This window comes from Melanotaenia boesemani, chromosome 15 (assembly GCF_017639745.1).
Source record: "Melanotaenia boesemani isolate fMelBoe1 chromosome 15, fMelBoe1.pri, whole genome shotgun sequence".
Classification (NCBI taxonomy): Eukaryota; Metazoa; Chordata; class Actinopteri; order Atheriniformes; family Melanotaeniidae; genus Melanotaenia; species Melanotaenia boesemani.
The window spans coordinates 19,338,275-19,360,842 of record NC_055696.1 but is presented as its reverse complement, the minus strand read 5'-3'; the positions used below and the strand labels follow the sequence as shown (position 1 = coordinate 19,360,842).

At 38.5% G+C, this 22,568-nt stretch overlaps 1 protein-coding gene across 6 annotated transcripts in view; it reads left to right on the top strand.

Moving 5' to 3' along the window:
- Positions 1–22,568, top strand: part of larp1 (La ribonucleoprotein 1, translational regulator) — a 59,299-nt gene that overhangs the window by 5,481 nt on the left and 31,250 nt on the right. For all 6 annotated transcript variants that reach the window (XM_042008063.1, XM_042008062.1, XM_042008060.1 and 3 more), the window contains exon 2: positions 21,379–21,443. In XM_042008063.1, the coding sequence (XP_041863997.1) occupies positions 21,379–21,443 (65 nt within the window). The remainder of the gene's footprint in view (positions 1–21,378; positions 21,444–22,568) is intronic.

Sequence of the window (22,568 nt, the reverse complement as noted above, 5' to 3'; positions counted from 1 at the left end):
TGAGAGAGAACCCAAAAAATTCTATCTGGCCAGATGGGATCAAGCTCTGGATTTCCACACAGAGCTCAGGGAAGCAGGGATTTATTGTTGGAAATGGTTTGAGAGATTGAAGTCTAATTAAACATAAATCTCTTGCCACGTTTTGTCCAGACATTACAAGACCAGATATTAGAGCAACATATTGCTTAGTAGCTCCACCTTTGTTTGGCTGCAAATATTTGTGGGAGGCATGTCTGTGAGCCATCTTACAGGGTAGATAAATCTATAAGATGTGATCACTTGGATTTAGCTTCTCATTAAAATGTGTGGGATACAGGGTTGGACTTGTTTAAGCAGATCAGTATAAGATGATTGTGCTTCTTTTCCTTTATTTAGTCAAATTGTGTTTACAAACACTGATTTCTGGTGAGTTTAGGTAAATAGTTTCATCTGACCTCAGTGCAATATTGATGGACTGTTTCCTTAATTTATGACCACATGGCAAATTAATGTCAGAAGTTGAGGTGGGACAACATTTAGCCTCTGTGAGAGCGGTTTAGTCATGCAGAATGTTTGATATGCTTTATAATCTCCAGCGTTGTGGGTTGATTGTATGTTTTCCTGAATGTTGCAGACTAGGACACCTTAATACCGTTTGTTGGCTGGTTCTCACAGCACTTTTGCTGGTGGCAAAATGCAATTAGCTTCAAGCACGGTCTTAGTGAGTGAAATGTTACAATTAATCTCTGTCCAGAGCACAAAATGAACTAACTGCAGGCAAAATGCAGCCACTTAGCTAAGTCTGTTAGCTTCCTGTCCTGATGTGGCACCTGCTGTTGCTAACTGACAGAAAAGCAATGCTTAGGCTGAAAATAGATCCACATCCAAAAAATATCATGGGGAGGACTGTGCTGCTGCAGAAACCAGTGACAAAAGCAAACTTAACTCTAGTTTGATGGCTTCATAAATGCAAGACATCAGATGTTTTTCATTGTTAATGCGACTTTTTGCTGTTTTGACCCAGATCCTCCAGAGAGTGGAGGAAACCTGAGGATGACTTGGACAGTATGATTACCAGGTGATGAGAGAAATGAGAGGATGTAAAAGTTGATGTAAAGCAGACATCTTTGTTGGGTAAACGTCTGGCGGTCTGGAGAGTGTGCATAGCTGCATTGATTTACAAGATGAACGGTAAAATGATTTAATATTTTGGAGTAAGTACTCTATATTGAGTTAGTTGTGTCAGAACCGGTTTTAATAAATTCACCTTTGAGACTTGAAGCTGACGTGGACTTCATCTGAGGGATGCTGGCAAATTTAAGACCAAACAAATTCAAACTGAGATTTATGATGTGCTCACACTTTAAAGGTTAGTTTAATTCAGCCAAACTCATGTGCTTCTGTGTTACTGTGGATGGAAAAAAGATTTTATTATAGTTCAGTAAAGTTTCCTTCTTCATATGTGTGTAATTGCTGACTAATGGTATGTTTACGCAGCATTAGAGGTGTTGTTCACATGCTGCATTTTGTAGTAGTGTCTGTAAGCAGACTGACACGATGCATAAACACGCTAAGCACCTTTTACCAGGAGAAAACTCCAGACTGCAGCCTGAGCAATTCTGGTTTGGAGCTGATATTTTTTACTGGTCCAACCTTTTGTTGAGTAGATATGAGCCTGTGAGCTCATCAGCTATAGTCTGATGGCTTCTCTGGGGGGCAGCAGCCAGTGTTTCGGGACTTCTGACAAAGCTGGCATATATTAAGGTTAACAGATTACTGGGCTGGAATTGCAGATGCATCTTTAAAAAGAAAAAAGCTAGTTAAGTATTACATCACTGTCTGACATGAACCAAGTGTTTTGAAATGTAATTTCAGCCCATTCATCCTGCCTTTAATGGTTGCACCACAAACATAAATCTTCTCATTGAAGCATACAGTTTTTGGTTGAAAATTTTTAGCTCCTTTTCATGATTTTCATTATGAAGAAAGCAGCCTGACTTGCTGCCACCATGTTCCTTGAATTTCAAGTCAGTTAAAAGTGACTTGAAATTCTGCCAAATGAATAAATGACCATGTATGTCTGACTTCGTGTATTAGCTTTCCTTTTAGCATGAGGAAAAACCTTAAATTACTCATGTTGATGCAGTGCATGATAAAAATGTTGGGAAGTCAGCGAAGGTCATGATCCTGGTTTGAGTGTGGAAGCAGGAGTGGGTGAAGTGGGATGTAAGGGTTGCAGCTTGCAAATGGCTGTAAATGTGTTGACATGAGTTCAGCAGATCAGTTCATCTGTGACAATGTGGTTGGTTTTTATTGTTTGGAGGTGAAAGTGAACACTTGGAGCAGTGGTTACCAAACTTCTTCTGCAGTGCCTCCTTTTCATTTACAAAAATATATATTTTTCTGGTAGTTGAAATGTCTGTCGTTAATTCATTATTTCTTCACTGGAACTTTAACAAATTTGTCCATGTTTTGCTAGCAGGGCAAAAACTACAAGTTTTATTTAGCCTTGCTGCGCCCACCCTGGTATAACTCTGGGCGACCGACCCCCAGTTTGGGAACCACTGGCTTAGAGTCGCATCTTAAAGGGGCAATAAGCAAAATTGTTTCACCACAAGGTTTGCTGTTGTGCGCTGCCTGTAGACCAAAACAAAGTATGTAGTAAGCCACACCTCTTCCTAACACTCACTTTGTTCGCAAACGAAAATGCAAACACACTGAACAAAACAATATCATAATTTTGTGAAACATGTCAAAGTAACTTATAACATTTATGTTTTTACTTGCTGTTCAGGAGAAGAGCTAGCTTCAAATCAAATTGTAGCTTCTTTAGCTCTCGCAGTGCTTTCCTCTTTGGAAATACAAGGCTAGTGTTAACCCGGGTTCTGTCTTTTTCTCTGTCTGACAACATCTTCACTCACAACTTGTTTTTCGAGGTAACGTCGGGTCCAGGTTGCCTTCCCGTCAATGTTTCATTCAGCTCTCTGCCATTTTGCATCCAAAACATGCGCTGCTATTGCTCGCTGGCTGAAGCTTTTATAGGGCAGGAGGACCGAGGCCTCTGAGAGAAGGGAGGAGGCGGCGATTCACATGAACGTACATCAACATGCGACCTGACCGGCTGGCAAACACCGGGCTGGAGATCAACACAGAGAGGCAGTGTGTGACGTCAGGCTAGACTCCAGATGAAATTACACCTCTAGTTCTTCACATAGCCATTTTTTAATTCCCTCAATCTAGAAATGAGGAATTTCTGTCTATTGCCCCTTTAAGGGCTTGAGTTATTTTATTTAGTGGCCATGTTTACATGAGTTTTTATTCTCCTTTAATTTAGGATAAAAATGAAATCCTCTTTAAAAAGATAAAAAATTATTAAAAACCTTGTTCTAAATAAAAATGGGCAGTCCTAATTAAACTTAAATACCAAGTACGTGACTTGTTTATTCTGATTTTTAATCCGAATTGAATAATTCCTCGATCATGTCTACATTTACGTCAGGTCTGGAAGAGGTGTGCGTCGAGCCTCTGCAGAGCTACGTCAGGCCTACGGTGGTTATGCACACGCCGCGCGACCATAAATCCACCTTTGAAGGAGAAAGAAAAGGCTGAGAGAAAGGTACCTGAGCAAGGATAGGTTTAGCAAATATTTTGCTCAAACCAGAGAAATGACCCTAATGTTAACGTTAATGCTAATGTGTTAGCGACAGGAACGTTTAACTGTAATGAGACAAGTTTCGCCTTCACGTTTTGTTTCAGATGATGCTTTGGTTATGTTAAAAAAAAAAAAAACAATGTCAAGAAGCTGTAATGACTCATTCATGGTTGAGGTTCATACAGGTAGGCCAATATTTAAATACTTTTAAAGGAAAGAGAAGGAACCTGAGACTCGGGTGACGTAAAGTAACGAAGAGGTTCAATATTCTTGATTTATTGTAAATTTTTGTCCTGAAGTTCTGAGGAGTAGAAGTGATATTGATGAGTATTATGGCAAGTTTAATGTTTTAATGTTCCCAACTTTAACTGCATGATATTAGTGATGAAAAAGAATAAAACACCTGTTGCCTGTTTACTAAACAGTCAGAAGTAGTGGGGGAGAGAAAAGTGGAGGGGCAGAGCAGGAAACCCTCCCCCACAGTTTAAAAAAATCCTAGTTTAAAAAAACCCGAACTATAGAAATGAAACTTGGACATACACTACACCAAACTATAGAAACTACACTTTGATATTCTGTATGTCAAAAATGTTGCGGATGCTGGTTGAGTTTAAAACTGTATCAACTTTTTTTTTATTGTATGAAAAGCAATATCTCTCTGCAAAAACAACAAATTATGTGGCTAAAAGGAAATGAAGCAGCACCCAAATTCTACAGGCATGGTTGCTTTCTGTAAATTCTCCAAACATTTACCTGTTGTAACCGCTCATCAGTACATTTGGAGATTTTTTTTTTAATTAATGCAAGAGACCTGGAAAGGAAAGGTAAACTGATCATTTCTGTTTCCACATGCAGCCCCTCAAGATAATGTCAAAGGGCTACAGAGCATGAGCGGAAGTGTTTAGATTGTACAGATAGAGAAGCTTCTTAATATCTGAGCCTGAAATAATTTTTAAGCTAAAGGCCATGAATGCTTAAAAAAACCTCAAAAAATTGTTTATAGTATTTTGGCCAAGCCATTTTCATTTGATGTTTTTCAGTACTTTTCAGATGTGAGGCACAGAAGCAAAATGAAGTAATGTCACGTTTTAAAGTGTAAACAGTTAAAAAAAAAAAAAAGCTCTCCAGATATCACAAAACAGACGGCAAACAGTGTTGATAGTACTGACTTCATTCCACCTCTCCCATCAGACTTCACACACCCACCCATCACACACTCTATCAGCTGTTTCTCTGGAGTATGTGTCCTCAGTCGTCCAACTCTTGTTACTTTATCTGTCCCCGTGTTGTGTCTGGACTTGCTGATAAAGGAACATCCCTTGCTGGGGGTTCGGGTGTGGACTGTTTGTGATGTGTCCAGGCTAAGATTCTGTGGCCATTCATCCAGACTTTGATGGGATTTACTTTACTGAGGACAGAGTACCCGGGGAAAAACTAAGTGTATTAATTACAAACAAGATCAAGATTTTTGATTCACCTGCTCAGTTGAAGTGACAGCTTATTAACCAGAACTGAGTTTAAAAAAAAAAGATTAATCAATTTGAATAAATTCAAATTTAATTAATCCAAAGCAATCCATAAAACTGGGAGAGCTCTCTCTCTCTCTCTCTCTCTCTCTCTCTCTCTCTCTCTCTCTCTCTCTCTCTCTCTCTCTCTCTCTCTCTCTCATTCATATATATATATATATGAGTGTGTGTATATATGTCATGTGAGATAAATGCAGCTTTGCTCTCAATAAAACACAATAACTGATCAGAAGCTGGGCTGGGCCTTGGAAAACATTTGTTTGAAAGAGGCAGCTGCAGTTTAAAGCGCTGCTATACCACAGATGGGTACAATAGGGCAAAGACTTTGAATAGTTGTAAACTTTAAATAACACTACGATCAAACTACATTACATCAGTTTGATCGGCGGGATGGAGGGTAAATTAGTGAAGCCTGGTTATTATCTCTTATTTACCTGTCAGCTGGTATGATTGTGCTCACCTGCATGTGAATGTTTCTTTGAACATCAGGCGGAGGAGAATTGTGAACATGTAACCTTGTAGAGGCAGAAAGGACATGCCATTATTTAAATAAGTTAAGGTTTAATCATAATCGAGGAGTAGAAACATGAGTTTACTTACTATGAAGTTTGTATTTTTAATTAAAATTAAATCCGTGGTGACAGGCTAGTCGTTTTGGTTGTGGCTGAACTAGCATGATATTATGTGTACATGGATCAGGTCTGTGCATCTTTTAAATGCGCAGAGGGTTGACGGCACGTGTCTGGACTGCTGACAGCAAAGTTTATTTTGCTAGTTACTGTGATTTTAAACTCAAGTTGTTCACAATATCGTTTTTTGTGGGAAAAATTAGGTGTGTCCGTGCAACGCATTGATGGTGAGTTTACTGTGGCCTTTCAGATTTTAATGCGTCGGGGACATGCAGCAACATTGGTGCAAATTTGTACATTTTTCTGGAGAAATATGTAGAGGCATTTATTTTGATGCAGATATAAGAAGCTCAGCATCGCTTCGGCACACTTGAGTTGATCCCAGTTTATTGATTGTGTTTCTTAGGACACTTTAAAGCCATCAGTGATGACGGCGTTGCTACGCCTCACTGTGTTCTCAAGGCTTGGATGACTGTGGCTGCTCAAGAATCAGATGATGCAAGGAATGAAGATCAGAGCCGTAAAGGTGTTTGGAATGAGACCTCAGGCATCCTTTAAACATTAAAGGGGTAGTGCATCCAAAAAAGTGCTTTTTGAACTGTAAACACAGAATTACATATTTCTCATGAAAACCACATATACCGTTGATAAATTTGTATTTTTTAAATTTATTTAAAAATGGGATTTGTAGGTAAAAAAATGGCTCAAACCCTCTACAGGGTAAAATTAGGTTATGTTTTTCGTGACATAGGGAGGTTATCTACGTCATGAGAAATTTAAAATACCCCACAGCTCCTCCCTCCAAATGCAGATAGACGGGTCCTCGCCAAGCAGGCATAGAAAACCACGCCCACCAACGCATATGAAGGCATGTGAACTTAAATGGTGTAGATTTGTTAGTTTCAGACTTCTTTCAGTGGGACGGATTTGTGCCTCTGAGGGGTATAAAAATAACACCGGACTTTATTCTTTACCTGCTGATCCTCATCTGGTAACAGACAGCAGCTCAAATCGTAGCAGCAGTAACTTCCTGCAGCACTTCCTGCAGCTGCCACAACCTGCCGCGAGTCTCCACAGCTTTCCAGAGCTGCTGACAGGCCAGCGCAACAGCGCTAACGGCTCAGACTGATACGGTTCAGGACCAGCTTGTTCATGTGTAGCTGAGGAGATTCTGGAGGGGAAAAGTCTTCCACCTCAAAGACCGCTCTGTGGTGTAGCTGCTCTTTGAATCTTGCTTTGCATCTTTCCAGTGAACTGAGCTGCTGTCTGTCAATCATTTCTGCCTGTGTGTCCTGACCCCCCCACTCTCAGCTCCCCTCAGAAAGTAGGGTGTATAGTTACACTTTCATGACTAAATGTTGCCTCCAATCTTAATGGGTTAAATCAGGTTTAATTGTGATTAGCATTGTTTAGATTAATAATTTATCCTTAGCCTCTAAGAATAAATTGGAGTCCTCCAGGAATTTGGATGGAGAGCTGACCAGCTGGAGTTCAGCATCAGGGCCTGTGGTGTCGGGTAACATGTGAGGTCAAGTTAGATTCCCGGTCACTCAGCTGTTACTTGACCTCAACTTGGATTGTGTGTGTGTGTGTGTGCGGATTGTTAAAGTGGCCGAGGTTGCCCAGGGAGATGCGTCCCGGCTCTCTGAGCTTTTCACTCTGTTAGAGGTGATGTCACTGCACGGTCATGTGACACCAGGGAGAGTCTGTAGTGTGTGAGGCAGACGTTGTGTCAGAATACACTCAGCCATTTCCTCCATATTTGGTTCTTGCAGACTGGCTTCCCTCTGCTGTTGTAATGGTCCTCTGCATGAAAGGGCATCAGGCTGCAAGTGTGTATGTGTGTTTCACACAGATTAAACATTATTTCAGAGTTTGAATATAATCACCTCATTATAGTTTCAAAGTTGATTGTTACGTGAAAAAAACATGTATATTTAAGATATTTAATTAAAGCTTTAATCAAAGATATTGTTGGCTTCTGAAGACATTTTGGTATGTCAGGAGGCTGCTTTTCCTCATATTACTTGCTTACACTAACAGGAAAAGCCACAATCCAACACTTGATTCAATCAGATGAACCTGTCAGGGAAAATATGACCTCAGAATAATTATACAAAAATGTGGGATTGAGAAAAAAAAACAGAACAAAAAAAAAAAAAAAAAAAACCTCCAGATGATTGTGAATTAAAAAAATCCCAGTATCTGGTAAGGACTGGGCTGGTTTCCCAGCACCATGACTGAGGTTATCTCTGCACAGCCAACATGGCTGAGTTTATTTATAGGTTTCACCAGCGATATTCTGTGGGATTTGAAGCAGGTTTTGTCGCCAATGCAGGCAGATCCACACATGGGAATTTCTTTGGTCTTCACAGGAAGTGTGTGTACAAGGCAGGTGTACACACCAGTCTTGTGTACAGGCAGGTGAAATAAGATAGTTTAGACAAACATCAACTGAGGTAGAGCATTTGGAGAAATGATGCAGTTGGTTTGCTGTTAAAAACCCGTGCAGCTGCTTTTTTGTTTTAAAGTTTAAAAACAGGATCCTTTCCATCTGAAGTAATTGAACTTGCTGCACTGGAGAGATGAGAGTTGATGTGATCTGTTGGAATTGGCGGGGACAGTTTTCATAGCCGCCTCTGGTAGTCTAATGTGTAGATCAGTGTGTCCGGGTGCTTGGAAGGTGGATGTGGGAAATAAATGCAGAAGACTGAAGAGAGTTTATGAATTAAAAATATAAAGTCTTCAGTCAGCATTCAGTCCTCCGTCAAATGATTCAGCAGTGGATGTTTTAATAGACCCCAGTCCGGCATCAAAGCTCTGCGACTGGGGCAAGGTGGGCAGAGCAGAAGCTTGCATTGGGTCTGGGGTCCTGCGGGACCTAATGCAAATCTTGTGGGAGCGGGAGGTTTTAAGGTTGTATTGATTCAGGCGGCTGTGAATAAACAGTGGGTTCTGGGTTTACTAGTCAATGGAGAGCAAAACTGAGGTTGGTAACAAACTGAAGGCTGGAGAATATAGTGGACTTGGTCGGCATACAAATGGGATGCATCTCTTACGAAATACAGGAAAAAGACTTTAAAGTGCATTGTGGGTTCAGCACAAGGCATTGTGGGTAAACAACATGATGATGATATGCTGCTCTGGCCGGAGAGAAACGGTGTGGAAGACCTCTGGAAAAGTTCTGATAGAAATATGTTCATCTGATGCAGCTACATGTTTTGCTGTTATGTGGTACAAATCGAAGTAATCCTGCATTAACCAATAAATGAACAAGTTGTTTCTTCATTCTGTGTTCTGTCTTAGTATGCCCAAATGGCACGGAAATGTCACAAAAGTTTTTTTTTTTTTTTTTTTTTACATTTTTTTTAAAAATCTTGATTTACTTAATTTTTCACTTTTAGACCAAATACTGGCAAACGTGTTGTAGTGTGCAGGAAAACATTTAATATGATAATTATAATTAAATAAGGATTTCGAATGTTAGCTTTAGCGTGCAGCTACGTTTGCTTTCAACTGACACATGTTGGTGTTTGGCAGGTTTAATTTGTACCATGCTCATAATTATAGTGGCTTAAAATACATTCATGAAGCTGTTTATGAAACATTTACTTCAGCTGTAAAAACCTATTATAAATAATAATCCACTCTACAGTTCTTATACGTCGCCATTGTTGTTTACGTTCGTATGTTCTCAGTAACATTTAAGGACTGTAGCTGTCTCAGCGATATATAGCATTACACTGGCTCAATGTTTTCTGTTTGGTCTTTTCAATGTGAAACCGAGCTCACTGAAAAGGAAAGCAATGATTAGGAAATCACTAAAAACAGATTTAAAGATGAGGATGATCGAGTGAACGAAGATGATGGAATTGACCAAAGTATAACACACAGACGTTAACTGCAAAGATCTCTGCTTTCTGTCGGCGGCGGTTCACGGTAAGCTTCAGGATCAAACCTTCTCTAATAGCTACAGATTACAATAGTCCCTTACACATTATATCATAATGAAAAATGAACATGGTAAATCACACAAGTTTATTGCGTTTAACCGCGTTAACAGATATCAAAGTTTCCGTGTACATAACGGCACATGAAAACTTTGAGGCAGTTCATCTGACTGAGACACAAGACTGATGGTTTTCCTCTCAATTTTTCCAGCTGCTTACCTGCATAAATATGATCTGTAGTTTTCAATATGATTCGTAGTTATTGGTTAACAGACATCTGCTGCCCCTGTACTGCTACATCTAATGGGCTGCCTTCTGTTGGTCGTAGTTGAAGAAAAACTGCAAACTTCCAGATTGCAGGACTAAATGAACCGGTGGTTTGTCCAGGGTTGGTCTCATGGTTCAGGGTTGGCCTTATGGTTCAGAAGCTGACAGCAGGACATCCAGTGTTGCTTGACATTTTTCTTTGTTTTTTTTTTTCCCACTGCAACTCTGAAATGCAGCATCTTGTTGATGATGTTCTGTTGGTTTCAGTCTTTGTTTTTACTCACCAGTCTGGTTAGCTCCATTAGCATCTGTGGTCAATGAATTGACTCAAAAGGAGGAGAGAAGTGTGGCGAGCATAAATGTGGGTCTTTGTGCTCTGTCCACAGACTTTATCCCATTCAGCTCTCCTCTTCTTATCGCTCAGAAAACCGCAAAGATGCATGTTGTCATGTTGTCATTTTTTGTTCTTTTTTACAGCAACAGCAGCTCAGTGAAGCATTGTTTATGTGAACCCACGGTTTAAGAAGAAAAACTTGCCACAAACAACTCGCATTTGCCTTAGCCTCCATGTATACTAGTCCAGAGAGCAACCCTTATACGTAATCTCCCAGAATGCATTGCACAAGTAAAATAATGGCAACTTCCAAAGTTCAGAAATGTAGTAAATACATATTATTTTTAAAGTAATTAGGAAGTTTCATGTGGCAGAAACAGTTAATTGTTGTAGGACAGGTCAAAAACTACATGTTAAGGGCCAAAATGTGCTAATAGCCAGGTTCCTTTTTAAACTGATGATCATCAGAGCTGAGCCTGAACAGAACAGCTGCACACGGACCAACCGGGAGCTTCGAGGCTGAAAATTTTTACTTCTGATGCTTTGAAAAAGGTTAATGCAGAGATCACATTTTGCTGCAGTGACCAGTGATGAATGAATTAATGAATCAGCTTTTCAATTTCCTGAGTGGTTTTTAAAAATCATAAACATAGAGGGGTTGAGGAGCTTGTCAGGTTTACATCTGCAAACTGTCTGGAAGCAGAGAGGCTGTGAGAGTGCTGGGTCATGGTGACATGGCAGAAACACTCAAGTTGTCCCACTTCCTGTGATGAGGCTTTGGAAAAAATCAGGAAATCAGTGATATAATTTCATCACTTCATAAGAGTGAACTGATGATGAAACTTCATGTCCCACGCAGTGTGTGTCTTTGTTGTTGGCTATGCTTCGTCATGCACTGTAAGTAGCAGAGTCGGATAATTATTATTGTTCACAGACTAAGCAGATAAGAGGGGTTAAATACTTGTGGAATTCATGCTGATTTCTTTACTTAATTTAGCACAAAGTTGGCCTGACAGAGTTTCTACGTCAGCCAGCAGAAAGGAGAACAGGAGGTTGCTGTTACATGAAGTATTTTGTGGAAGAGTTGCTTAATGTGGATGTTGGTGAATGTTTAAGAAGCTATCAGGTGCTCACAGTGCAGATAGGAAGATAAAGAAAGGGCCACAAAAGAAACCACGTCTTTACAAAATATTTGTAAGAGCTGGATGACTTAGCACGAGGAGAGCTGAACTGCTGATGAGCATTAAGAAGTTGGCCTGCTGGAATGTTCTAAGTTTTTTTTGTTTGCTTTAACATGCTGCTTACTCATTCCTGGAATTTTGTTGGTGGGACTGTGTATTGTAATTAATTCAAGAGTTGTAGGATTTCATTGAAATAAAGTGCTCTCCTGTTAGTAATCTTGCTGTTGTTTGGAAACCCGTCAAGCTTTCTGCACCAGCAACGTCTGACACTCGGCTATTAAGGATGATCGTATTTTTCAGTAGTGATCAGGGTCTCTTCAAGGGGTCATTTGAATTATTAATAAACCAAAAAAGTAAAAAATATAAACAAAAGTACTTTTAAAAAGTTTTTTGTAATATCAGTTATTGCTAATCTGCCAAAGCATAAGTGCAAGGTTTCATACAGTAAATAATTTTTAATTTGGTAATATAACTGAACAGCATTGTGGGAAATCCTGCTCCCCCACGTCATCATTCCTCATGTACTTCTAACTACACTAATTCAACATAAGTACATCATTTTTTTTCAACGTTTTGGCCTCCAAAGTTAATATATTTTATTTAAGATTAGTATTACTAAAAACTACTTTAGTTTAAAATTAAGTTGTATCCACTAGATTTAATCTATTAAACCAATGTTACATTTTTTTCAAGACGAAATATTTTTTAAGTGTGACCTGCTCTTTTTTCTTAGTGGACTTAACACTTCCTAGACTAATTTTCCAAATTCAGGGAAGAATAAAACTGTGATAAAAAGCCAGTTAAAGTAGTAAGTAAAGTTTATTTATAAAGCACTTTTCACAGAGAAAAATCACAAAGCATTGTACGTAAAATTGGTGCAATAACACAACATAATTTCATAAAATAAATAATATCCATCAACATAAAGCTAAGTGTCCACGGGGTCGACCTTCCGGGGGGACAGGGGCATGTCATTCCGGAGTCTGGGGGCTACAGCCTGAAAAGCCATGTTTTCCCGGATTTTAAATGCGCCTTTGGGACTTTCAGAAGGCTCTGGTCTGAAGACCAAAGGGTGTGCCCTGAGGAGAAGGGACACAGTAAGTCAGCAATATATTGTGGGCCTGACATGTAACGCCCAGAAACTAAAGTTTTAAAGTCTATATGAAATTTGAAAGGAAGCCAATGAAGCCTTCAAAAGTTTTTAGAAACAGCTTTGTTGGAACAAAGTCAGCAGGGCTCAAAGTTTCATCCTGCTCACTAAGGCAAGATGAGACTTTACTCTAAAGGTAGAAAAGGAGTGGCTCTTCTCCATTTGGCTCTCATCCACAGTTGTACACCGTGTTGTGTGTCAGTTTGAAATTGAGACTAGTGTGCATCAGTCATTCAATATGATGAAAAATTACACAGGTTAGATTCACAGAATTCGACAGGAAAACTGTGTGTGTGTGAGTATATGCAAAGATCTCGCTGAGCCTCGGTAAGTCACGCGAGAGTAGGATCACGTTTATGACAAAAAAAAGTTTTATGAATTAATATAGGATTTATTTTATGTGAATCGATTCAAATTGATCATTCTATTTTTTAAAAAATCCAGCCCTAATTTCTTCCTCAGCTCTTTCTTCCCTGTCAGTGGTGGTTTGGGGACTGTCACTCCTAGTGAGGAGTTGTAACTGCACAAAGTTATCCACAGATACAACTGAACTGGAGTGGTCCATTTGAGTAAAGTACAATGTGAAAGCAAAGCAAACCAAAGGAAGGTATGAACATCTACAAAATCTCCTTCCAAATTGAAACAAATCACCTGCACTATCCTGGTGTGGATGGGCCCCAAGATGGCAGACCTCATCTCCAAGTTCATGGCTAAAGATACGATTCCTATCAGTTTTATTGAAGGTGAAAGTTTCAAAGTTTGATGAAAAACCATCAGACTGAAAACAACTGTTTAATGGTACTGTAAATGAACCACACACTAATTTAGCACATGTTGAAAAGCCGTCTCTCAGTCCATAATGCCATGCTGTTGCGTACTTGATGGTAGTAAAAAAAATAAATAAATAAAAATCTCCAGTAAGTGCCCATTGAGTTGAGATTTGGTGGCAGCAAAGTCCACAGCACATAAATTTTAAAATATTCAAACCATTTGATTGCGGTCAGGGGAGACATGTTTCTTTATGCCGTCACTCGGACCAGCTTTGCAGTGATTTTAGAATAACTTCCTGCTGGAACCAAATTATGCCTCTAACAGAGCTACCAGTTTTCCTGACTGGTGGTTAAGGATTAGACTTTTTTTCTTTACTTTATTAACTGTTTGTTTGCAGGTCAAAGTACACTAAAGTTGAACTTGATGCAAACAAGCAAATCCAATAACCGTATCTGGCTACTTTGAAACTTTTTTCTGTAAATTCTGCTTTAAAATTGAGTACAAATAAAAACTAATGGAGTGGTTCCTGGGACGTTTTGAAGGCCAGGACTTCAGCTGAAAACCAATCAATTTAAAGACATTTCTTAACTTTCCAACATGTCGGTTCTGAATATTTTTCTCATAGTCTGCATCTGTTATCTGACTGATGTAATGAACAGAGTTTAAAATCTACCTGGCAGGACATAAAAGAAGAAGAAGGAAAAAAGCACCCAGGCAGGGGTCCAGGTCAGCTTCAAAACTTGGAGGGCTGCTAACTGTAAACACCTGGAGGACATTTATGCTAGAAGTTTGATCGACTCAAAATTGTAACTTGGATAATGAGTCTGATTCTAGGTCAAATACCTTTGATAACTTTGGTTTGAGAAATACTCTTGTTCCATTGTTAATGGCTGACAGGCATGTTCACATGACGTCATCAGACGTGATTAGTATAAGCAGCAGAATGCTGAAGCAACATTATGCCTGCTGAGCTAACTGTTTGAAACCGTGCCACCTTATAAGGAGCTTTAATTTCACAGTTCGATGATGGCAGGTTGACAAGTGTAGCTGCTGTATTGTATAGATGAAAATAAATGGATAAAAAGTACAGTATCTAATTAATCAGCATGTGTTCTGAATTTCATAAATCAACCAGCCAAACAAGAAAGGTTTGAGAATCTAAATAAGTTCCTCAACTTTTAATAATGTGTGCACTGATTCAATAAGGATGTATCCACACACTAGATCATATTAACTGTATTAACCAAGCAAACATCACAAATCCACCAAGTACAAGGCACTAATTGGTGAAAATATGCTGAAATAAATGAAAGACAAGAGGGACAAGGTTAGCTTTAACAGTGAAAGGATTTCGTCCTTTAGTTTTAGTTGTCTGCAGCTAGATTTTAAGAAACGAGTACAGAATAATTATCTCAGACTGTTGATTGTAACCCTCAAGCTTAAGAAGTGCTTCACAAATCCATTGTGTGTAACTCCAGCATCTACAGACTGTGAGCTATTGTATGGTAACATTTAGCAGTTGTTGCTTTATGAGTGGTTTTTATATGTTATGTATATATGTATGTATATATATATATATATATATATATATATATATATATATATACACACACACACATATGTATATATATGTATATATATATATATATATATATATATATATATATATATATATATATATATATATATATATATATATATATATATATATATATATATATATAATGTGTGTGTGTGTGTGTGTGTGTAATGTATATGTACATATATAAAATATATGTATATTAGAGAGAGAGAGAGATCAGAGGGTAAAATCAAGTTTCTCTTTGACTTGCATTTGTTAAGTCCAGGAGTTAGTTATGGTAAATTAAATTAAATGCATACTAAATTATTTTTTGCCTCTTTTTTTATTCACTTGTTTTAAGATTGAATTTGCAAATTGATTTTAAAAAGACAGATAAGCGAGGTTACGTGTTTGAAAAGGTGGAGTATTTTGTGTTTCAATCTATGAACTTAAATATAAATTTTTTTAAAATATTCTAAATGTCCATCCAGTACTCGGTAAGGAACGTCGTTGTGCAAAATGAGTCTTTTAGTAGGGTTAACAAATTAAGGAGTACTGCTAAAGGCTTAAGGGAAATACATTTTCCCCCTTTTACCAAGTTGATAAATCTTTCAAACTAACAATATTGCTATGACATGATTTGGGTAAAAACCCATAATTCCCCCCAGCACATAGCAAACCAATAGTTGTTTGACCCTGGTCTAATACCTCTTTTAGACACCTGTCTTATTCCAATACACTACCTGGTATTCGCTGTTAAAACACCACATCACAAAGAGGAAATATGATTTAGTTTAGTAGTTTATAAACATGTTTAAAACAACAGACTTTGATTACGCAATAACACAAACAAAGCAGACAAAATTGGGCATTTCTGTAGTTTTGGGCCAACAACAGAAAAAACTGTAATCTGGACCTCGGGACAACCATCAGCAGATCCTAGTGCTGTGGAAAGAGTTAAAAGGTCAGAAAGATAAGAAAGGGCTAACCCTTTAAAACAGTTATAAACAAACCAGAGGATCTTAAAATCCACTCTAAAAACAGACTGGAAGTCAGTCAAAGAAGCAGAAATTGGTGTAATGTGGTCTCCTTTGCAAATGAGCAGCCACATTTTGAACAAGTCCCATCAGACACAGCAGAAACTAAATAAAGACTGCTATAGTATTCCAGTGTCGATAAGATAAAAGCATGGATCACTTTTTCAAACATTACAAAATGAGAGTATTGGTTTGACCTTTGAAAGGATTTAAGTTGAAAGAAACTGTCCAATCAAACGGCACAATCAAAAATGACTCAGAGCTTCTTCACAGAGTTTCAGAAGTCCAAAAAATCTAGATGGCATGGAGGGCACCCAGACATCCCGACTTCAGCCTGTCCTTGTTCAGCTTTTGAAAAAATTTGTGCCATCCAGGAAGTGCCAGGCGGCATACATCCATTAAAATAACACTCTAATTCCTCTGTTGCTTATAGGCAAGTCGAATTGAGTTGAATTTAGGTAAAGATAATGACAAGGAGGCTGGACAATTCTCCACAAGTTTTTAAGGTTGAAGTGACTTCAAACACTCATATATAGTCACATAAGTGCATACAAATTTTTTTCCTAATGTGCTGCTTTTAATAATACCCGGTCTTATGTTGCATACTGCAGTCTCTGTTGAAAAATATTGAGGATCCATGACCATCACAAAGACCCAGCAAACAAAATGAAGCAAAAGTCAACACTGTAGTATCAGAAGGTTCAAGTTAAATCCCTCTTGCCTCATTTGTCAACTTCATTACTTAAAACTGAACAAACATTAAGTTTAAAGTTCAGAAGTTGTGAAAATGACAAAAGGGTTGGTATGAAGAATCCACCCTTTTCTTCAAGTAAGTAGCATGAATTTCCAGCAGGCTGAGGAGTCTCACGTGTTACCATTTTCAGACTGACGTTTTCAACTCTCTGCTTGCCAAGGAATACATTTACTCCAACAATAGAATACATTACAGGAATCTTAGCTGTCTCCATCATGTTAACCTTTCATTATGACCGCCCTATGTACAGGGGGATGAGCGAGATCCATACGACACAAGCAATTTTTGCACACACTAAAAAGCACCAATCTGTCCTCTTTACAAATCTCACGTGTTTAATTTATTTAGTAAGTTTAACATAAAGTTATTTCAGACTTTTGACGTCCTCTGTCGCCGTTTTGCTCACTGGTCCACCGCCATATTTTCCCCTTGCGGACTTTATTGCACATGTGCAACTCTCAGGAAAGATAAGAAAGAAGACGGTGTCTCACTCTGTAGGTTTCTTCTTTTTTTTTTTTTTGCCGACGGGTAACTTAGTTGTTGACTATTTTAATTGTCGACTATTGTCGACAATGTTGAGTAATCATTGCAACCCTAGTTCACTTTAGAGCTTTTGCTAATTTCTCCACTTCAACTCCAATTGCATAAAAGCAGAGACTCTGCAGATTATAAAGATGTCTGTCTCATCACGGTGGAATAAAAACTTAATGAGCTAGCAGAGTAGCAAAAAGGTAAAGTATAAATCATGTCTCAGCTTTGCTATTTTCTGGCTATAAGTTATATTCCAGTTCGTTGAAACTCTGCTAGTGTGTTCCCCACTTACACTGCATTGGTTTAACATCAATCACAAAGCTGTGGGTTGCTTAGATAAACATGAAAGGGGTTTACAATGAGGGATGCACCTTTGTATATTATACAAGGTTTGGGTTTACGTCTTTCTAGAACATTATTGGTGTTTTTATGGTGAATTGGGGTGTTATCCCTTTATTCTCTAGACTGGCTCATTGATAGGTGTAGATAGTGAAAATCAACCTATTGGTTGCAGAGTTTTTTTTTTTATCAGTGAAATAAAATTAGTTTTCCAGTGTGGTACCTGAAAACGGTCAAATGGCTCATTTAAACACATTTAGGTGCCTACCTGGACATCTGTAAAAACATCTGCAAAACAGCTCAGCTTAACCTTTTTAGCTTCTACTTTTGCACAGTTCATCATCAGATATAATTTTATTAATTCCTTGATGAATTAGGCGACTATCTTATGATTCTTTTTTATTTCATTTTATTTTATTTTTTTTACTCTAAATACACTGCTGCTCAAAAGTTTGGGATCACTTCCCCATTACATCCCATGGCAAAGTGATCCCAAACTTTTGAGCAGTAGTGTATACCAACTATGTTCCAGGTAAATTTCCTCTGACACAGTAACACATCTTGATTCTGTTTTTTTTTTTTTTTTTTTTTTTTATTGAAATCTTTTGAGATCAAGATTTTAATTCTCATTAACTTAGACAAAGTCACAGTAAACTTAAAATCCTGGCTAGCTTTGTAACATTAACACCACTAACGAACCTGCAAACTTGGCATAAGAACAGCATCCATGCACGTAAATATCCACTCACCCAGTATACCACACAAACCACTTTAGCCTGAGTCAATAGGACAGTGTTTTGCAAGTTCAGCTCACACAGTATCATTTATAATCATTTGATTTTGTATACAGTTGTATAAAAATGAAATTTCACTGTTAAACCCAAACAGGAATCTAAACCTTTCAAGTCAAACTGGTTCCAGGTTTCCTCCTGGTTTTCCCCATCTAGTCTCCTGACATTGCATGCAAACATCTTCCATATTATTTAGTTTGAGGCAGATTTATTATCACTGAAATCATGAGCACATTCAGATCACTCAAGCTTGTTTAATGCACAATACTGCCATTCAGTTCTCTCTTTCTTGAGCTTTGAAGCTTTATGGTTATATTTAGGCAAAATGCATGAGTCCCAAAGTGTTAATGAATACCTCATCCACCAAACATAAAAAGGGAATTCTTCTAATTTAAGCCTTTGCTCAGGTCTTGCGGTGTACTGGTACTAAAAAATTCTACGATTTGCCATGTTGATTCTGGCAGGAGACTGTTGTTGAAAAGAAGTGAGTTTACCCACCCTACATGTTTAGTTTTTACACTATGGTAGGCCTGAGGCAGGGCTAAAAAGTGTGACACCAGCATCATGAGACAGAAGATAGAAATGTGATCGCCACTGAAACAGTTTCATGTGATTTGATGACGGAAGATTTGCTGTAGCATTCGTCATCTTTCTTCCCTGAGTTTGTCTTCTAATGTCTCAAAATCAGTTTAGGCAGCTTGGCAAAGCACAATGCACAGCTCTCACCATTCATTTGAGAGAATGTAAGATATGCAATATGACAAAAACCCAAACATACGTTCAGTAAGAAGCAGCAATGATTCCCTTGATTCTGCCTGGTGCTCCCTCACCCACTTCTTGGTGTTATACATCCAGGCTCTCTGTAGAACGTGACCCATGCATGCTGTATGGCAGGGGTGCCCAAGTTCAGTCCTCGAGATCTACTATCCTGCAACTTTTAGATGCAACCCTTCTCCAAAACACCTGAATCAAATGGCTTAATTCCCTCATCCACAAGTCATTCAGCTCTGCAGATGCCTGGTAACAAGCCATTCACTTGATTAGTAGATCTTGAGGACTGGACTTGGGTACCCCTGCTGTATGGGTTGTTCACACCTTTTCTAAATTTCTGAACGGAGTTTAATAATTTAACACAGCAATTTTCTAGCTAAAAGGGCCAATAGGAGTGTTTGATTTTATTCATCTTCAGGTTTAGCTTCCTTAGTTTCCTTTGTTTTTGCTGACTCGGCCTTCCACTTATAGTTTATCTCTTCAGCAGCCGCTGTCAGTCCAAGAAATGTTACTGAAAATTAGAATAAGAAACCATTAAGTGATAAAAGAATTAGCTTTTTCATTATTCAACTCATTTCACTTGGTTCATACAGCCCCATGCACTCTTGTTTCATAATGGAGGCTTTTTAGATCTGCCATATTTTGTTTATTTACATGTCCACAGGCAAATGAAAATGTCGTACTCTGCCAGTTATGTTGTTGGTGTTGAAGGATTGCTTGTCCCCTTTCATTCAGCCTCTAGTGATGTCTCCCACAGTCGTCCTTAAGGAGCTTACAGAGATTTACTCTTGGTGTAAACTGCTTCATGTGAGCCGCTTTCACTACTTTACTACCGAAGCCAAAGATAGAAGATCTCAGTCTTTGTTGTGAGCCAGACACAATACAGTGTACGTGATTATTCGGGGCTTGTTTGCTGTATTTGCATGAGAAAAAAAGAAGCTTATGCAAGTGTTTATGCATAAACAGATTCACCAGAAGCAGACAGATGACTGTCAGCATCAGTGTCGGCATCAGTGTCTGCATCGCTGGGGCATGAATGTATGAATGTTCGGTGGTGGTCGGTGAGGCCGCTGGCGCAGATTGGCTGCCACCTTTCTGTCAGTCTGCCTCAGGGCAGCTGTGATTACATGAAGCTTACTAGAGCTGCACAATTCTGATTTTTCATAAAATGTTTTTGGCACTGAACTTTAACAAAAACAAACAAAAAAAAAGACATTTAAATGATCTTTTTAAAGTAGAGGAGGGATGTCCACTGAATCACGTGTTGCAACGGTGCTTTATCATTGGTTGAGGCAGGAGGCAACGGCAGTGCTGCGTTTGGGTACGCTTGAAAAAATCCGGGAGGAAATTAGAAGCATTTGTTTGTGATTCAGCTCATGCTTGAGAATTGCTGTGTGTAAAAATTAAATCACGTGTATGTGTGAATCGAGATCGCGATTTTTTTTTTAAAGATTTATCGTGCAGCCCTATAGCTTACCATGACCAAGTATAAATGTGGAGTGAATGAATAAGGGATATAATGTAAAGTGCTTTCAGTGCCTTGAGAACCACTATATAAATCTAATCCATTATTATTATTATTATGATAAATGTACACATGGTTCTCTTTGATGTTGTCTAAATGTTCAGGTATGTTTATGTAAATTTTCTTTCAAACAAATTATTTGTACCTTTCTGGGCTTTTTTTTTTTTTTGTGCGCGCGAACCAGAGAAAGTTTCGGATGTTAGCTGCTGGCTTATATTACATACAGTATAATCGTAATGTCTTTTCTCCATGAGTTTTCCAGCTGCTGGTTTTCAGTCAGTGTGCATGTTATATTGTGTAGTCGGTTTTGTTTTGCTCTGGTTGGTTGAGATGTTCACTTAACTTGTACAAGTACAAAGTACAATACCACGGCTGTTTATCAGTTAAGGTGGTAAGAAGCCAAAGAAAGTCTGGTTATTGACTGGGAGCTGCAGAGGCTGCCGGAAGATAAGACCAGTGATGGAGGTGTTGATTAAAACATTTTGTTTTTCCTTACAAAAATTAAGTTATTTTATAACAGAATCTGTTATTTCCCAGCTTTTCACAGGCTGCTGCTGACAGACGCTTTGCATGATGTGTACTCTGTTTGCAGAGCCAGTTGTAATGTTGACTGTTTTGATGTTCCCACAGAATCGAGTGGTCCTGCCAAGGTGGTAAGAGCAGGGAACCCACCCAAAGCCAGACGTGGAGGAAAGGTAATATTTTTCTTTCTGTGTCTCTACATTTAATGCTCTTACAAGACCAGTGCCTGGTCTTTTGTGTGAGTGTTTTTGGTAATTGATTTATTTTTTTAATGTTGCAGAAAATAAAGTGGAAATAGTAAAAAAAATGTTTCAACATAAGTTGATAAATTTGGTACAGTTTAACAAAGATGATGGCTGATAGTGTAGCCAGCTCAATGTTGTTATAAAGAGCACATCCTGAGATCAGTTATTTAATATCACTCAGGATGTTTATAACTGAACTGGGGCTGCAACTAATGACTGTTCTGATGGTCGATTAGTCACAGACTATTAAAACGACTAGTCGACCAATCAGATAATGTATCTCATGATTATTATAAATGCCTCTTACTTCACTTTCAGCTCTGAAATCTTGCATGAGTTTGTTATCTAAGTCCGACGTGCCTCCTCTTTAAGTGTTCGAGCATTGCAGACTTACTTCCGTTTTACAAATCTCACATGTATTTAATTTATTTTATAAGTTTAACGTGAAGTTATCCCGGACTTTTGACGTCCTCTACCGCCATTTTGCTCCCTAGTCCACCGCCATATTTTTCCACTGGTGGTCTTTATTGCTCATGTGCAACTCTCAGCAGAGATAAAAAAAAAAAGAAGACGATGTCTCACTCTTAGGGCAGGGCGATTAATCGAATTTTAATCACAATTACAATCTGGGTTTTCAACGATCATAAAAATGAAAGAATCCGATTATTTTTTTCCTTCGCACTGGCATTGCAGCACTCTGCTGCAGACTCCTCCCACAGCCCCGTCTGCTTTGGTTTTATTCAGCCCGAGTTGCTAACACCTCGCCAGTTAAGGGCTGGACACACGGGAGGTGATGTTGCTTCTTCGCCATTATTTTCTATGGGACTTGCGCGATCGTTGTCCTTCTCCAACGAAGTGACAGGCAACAGTCGTGCATGTGAAATGTTGCGCTTGTTCACGCAACACAAGAAAAAAGAAAAAAGTTACATTTTTGTGAGTCGTACCATAGAGCCGTATATAAATGTCGCGCTACATTTTATTGACGCAGATTTCAACGTTAAAACGAAATGTCTCGACTAATTTTTTTTTCCAGATCACACCGGGCAGAACATA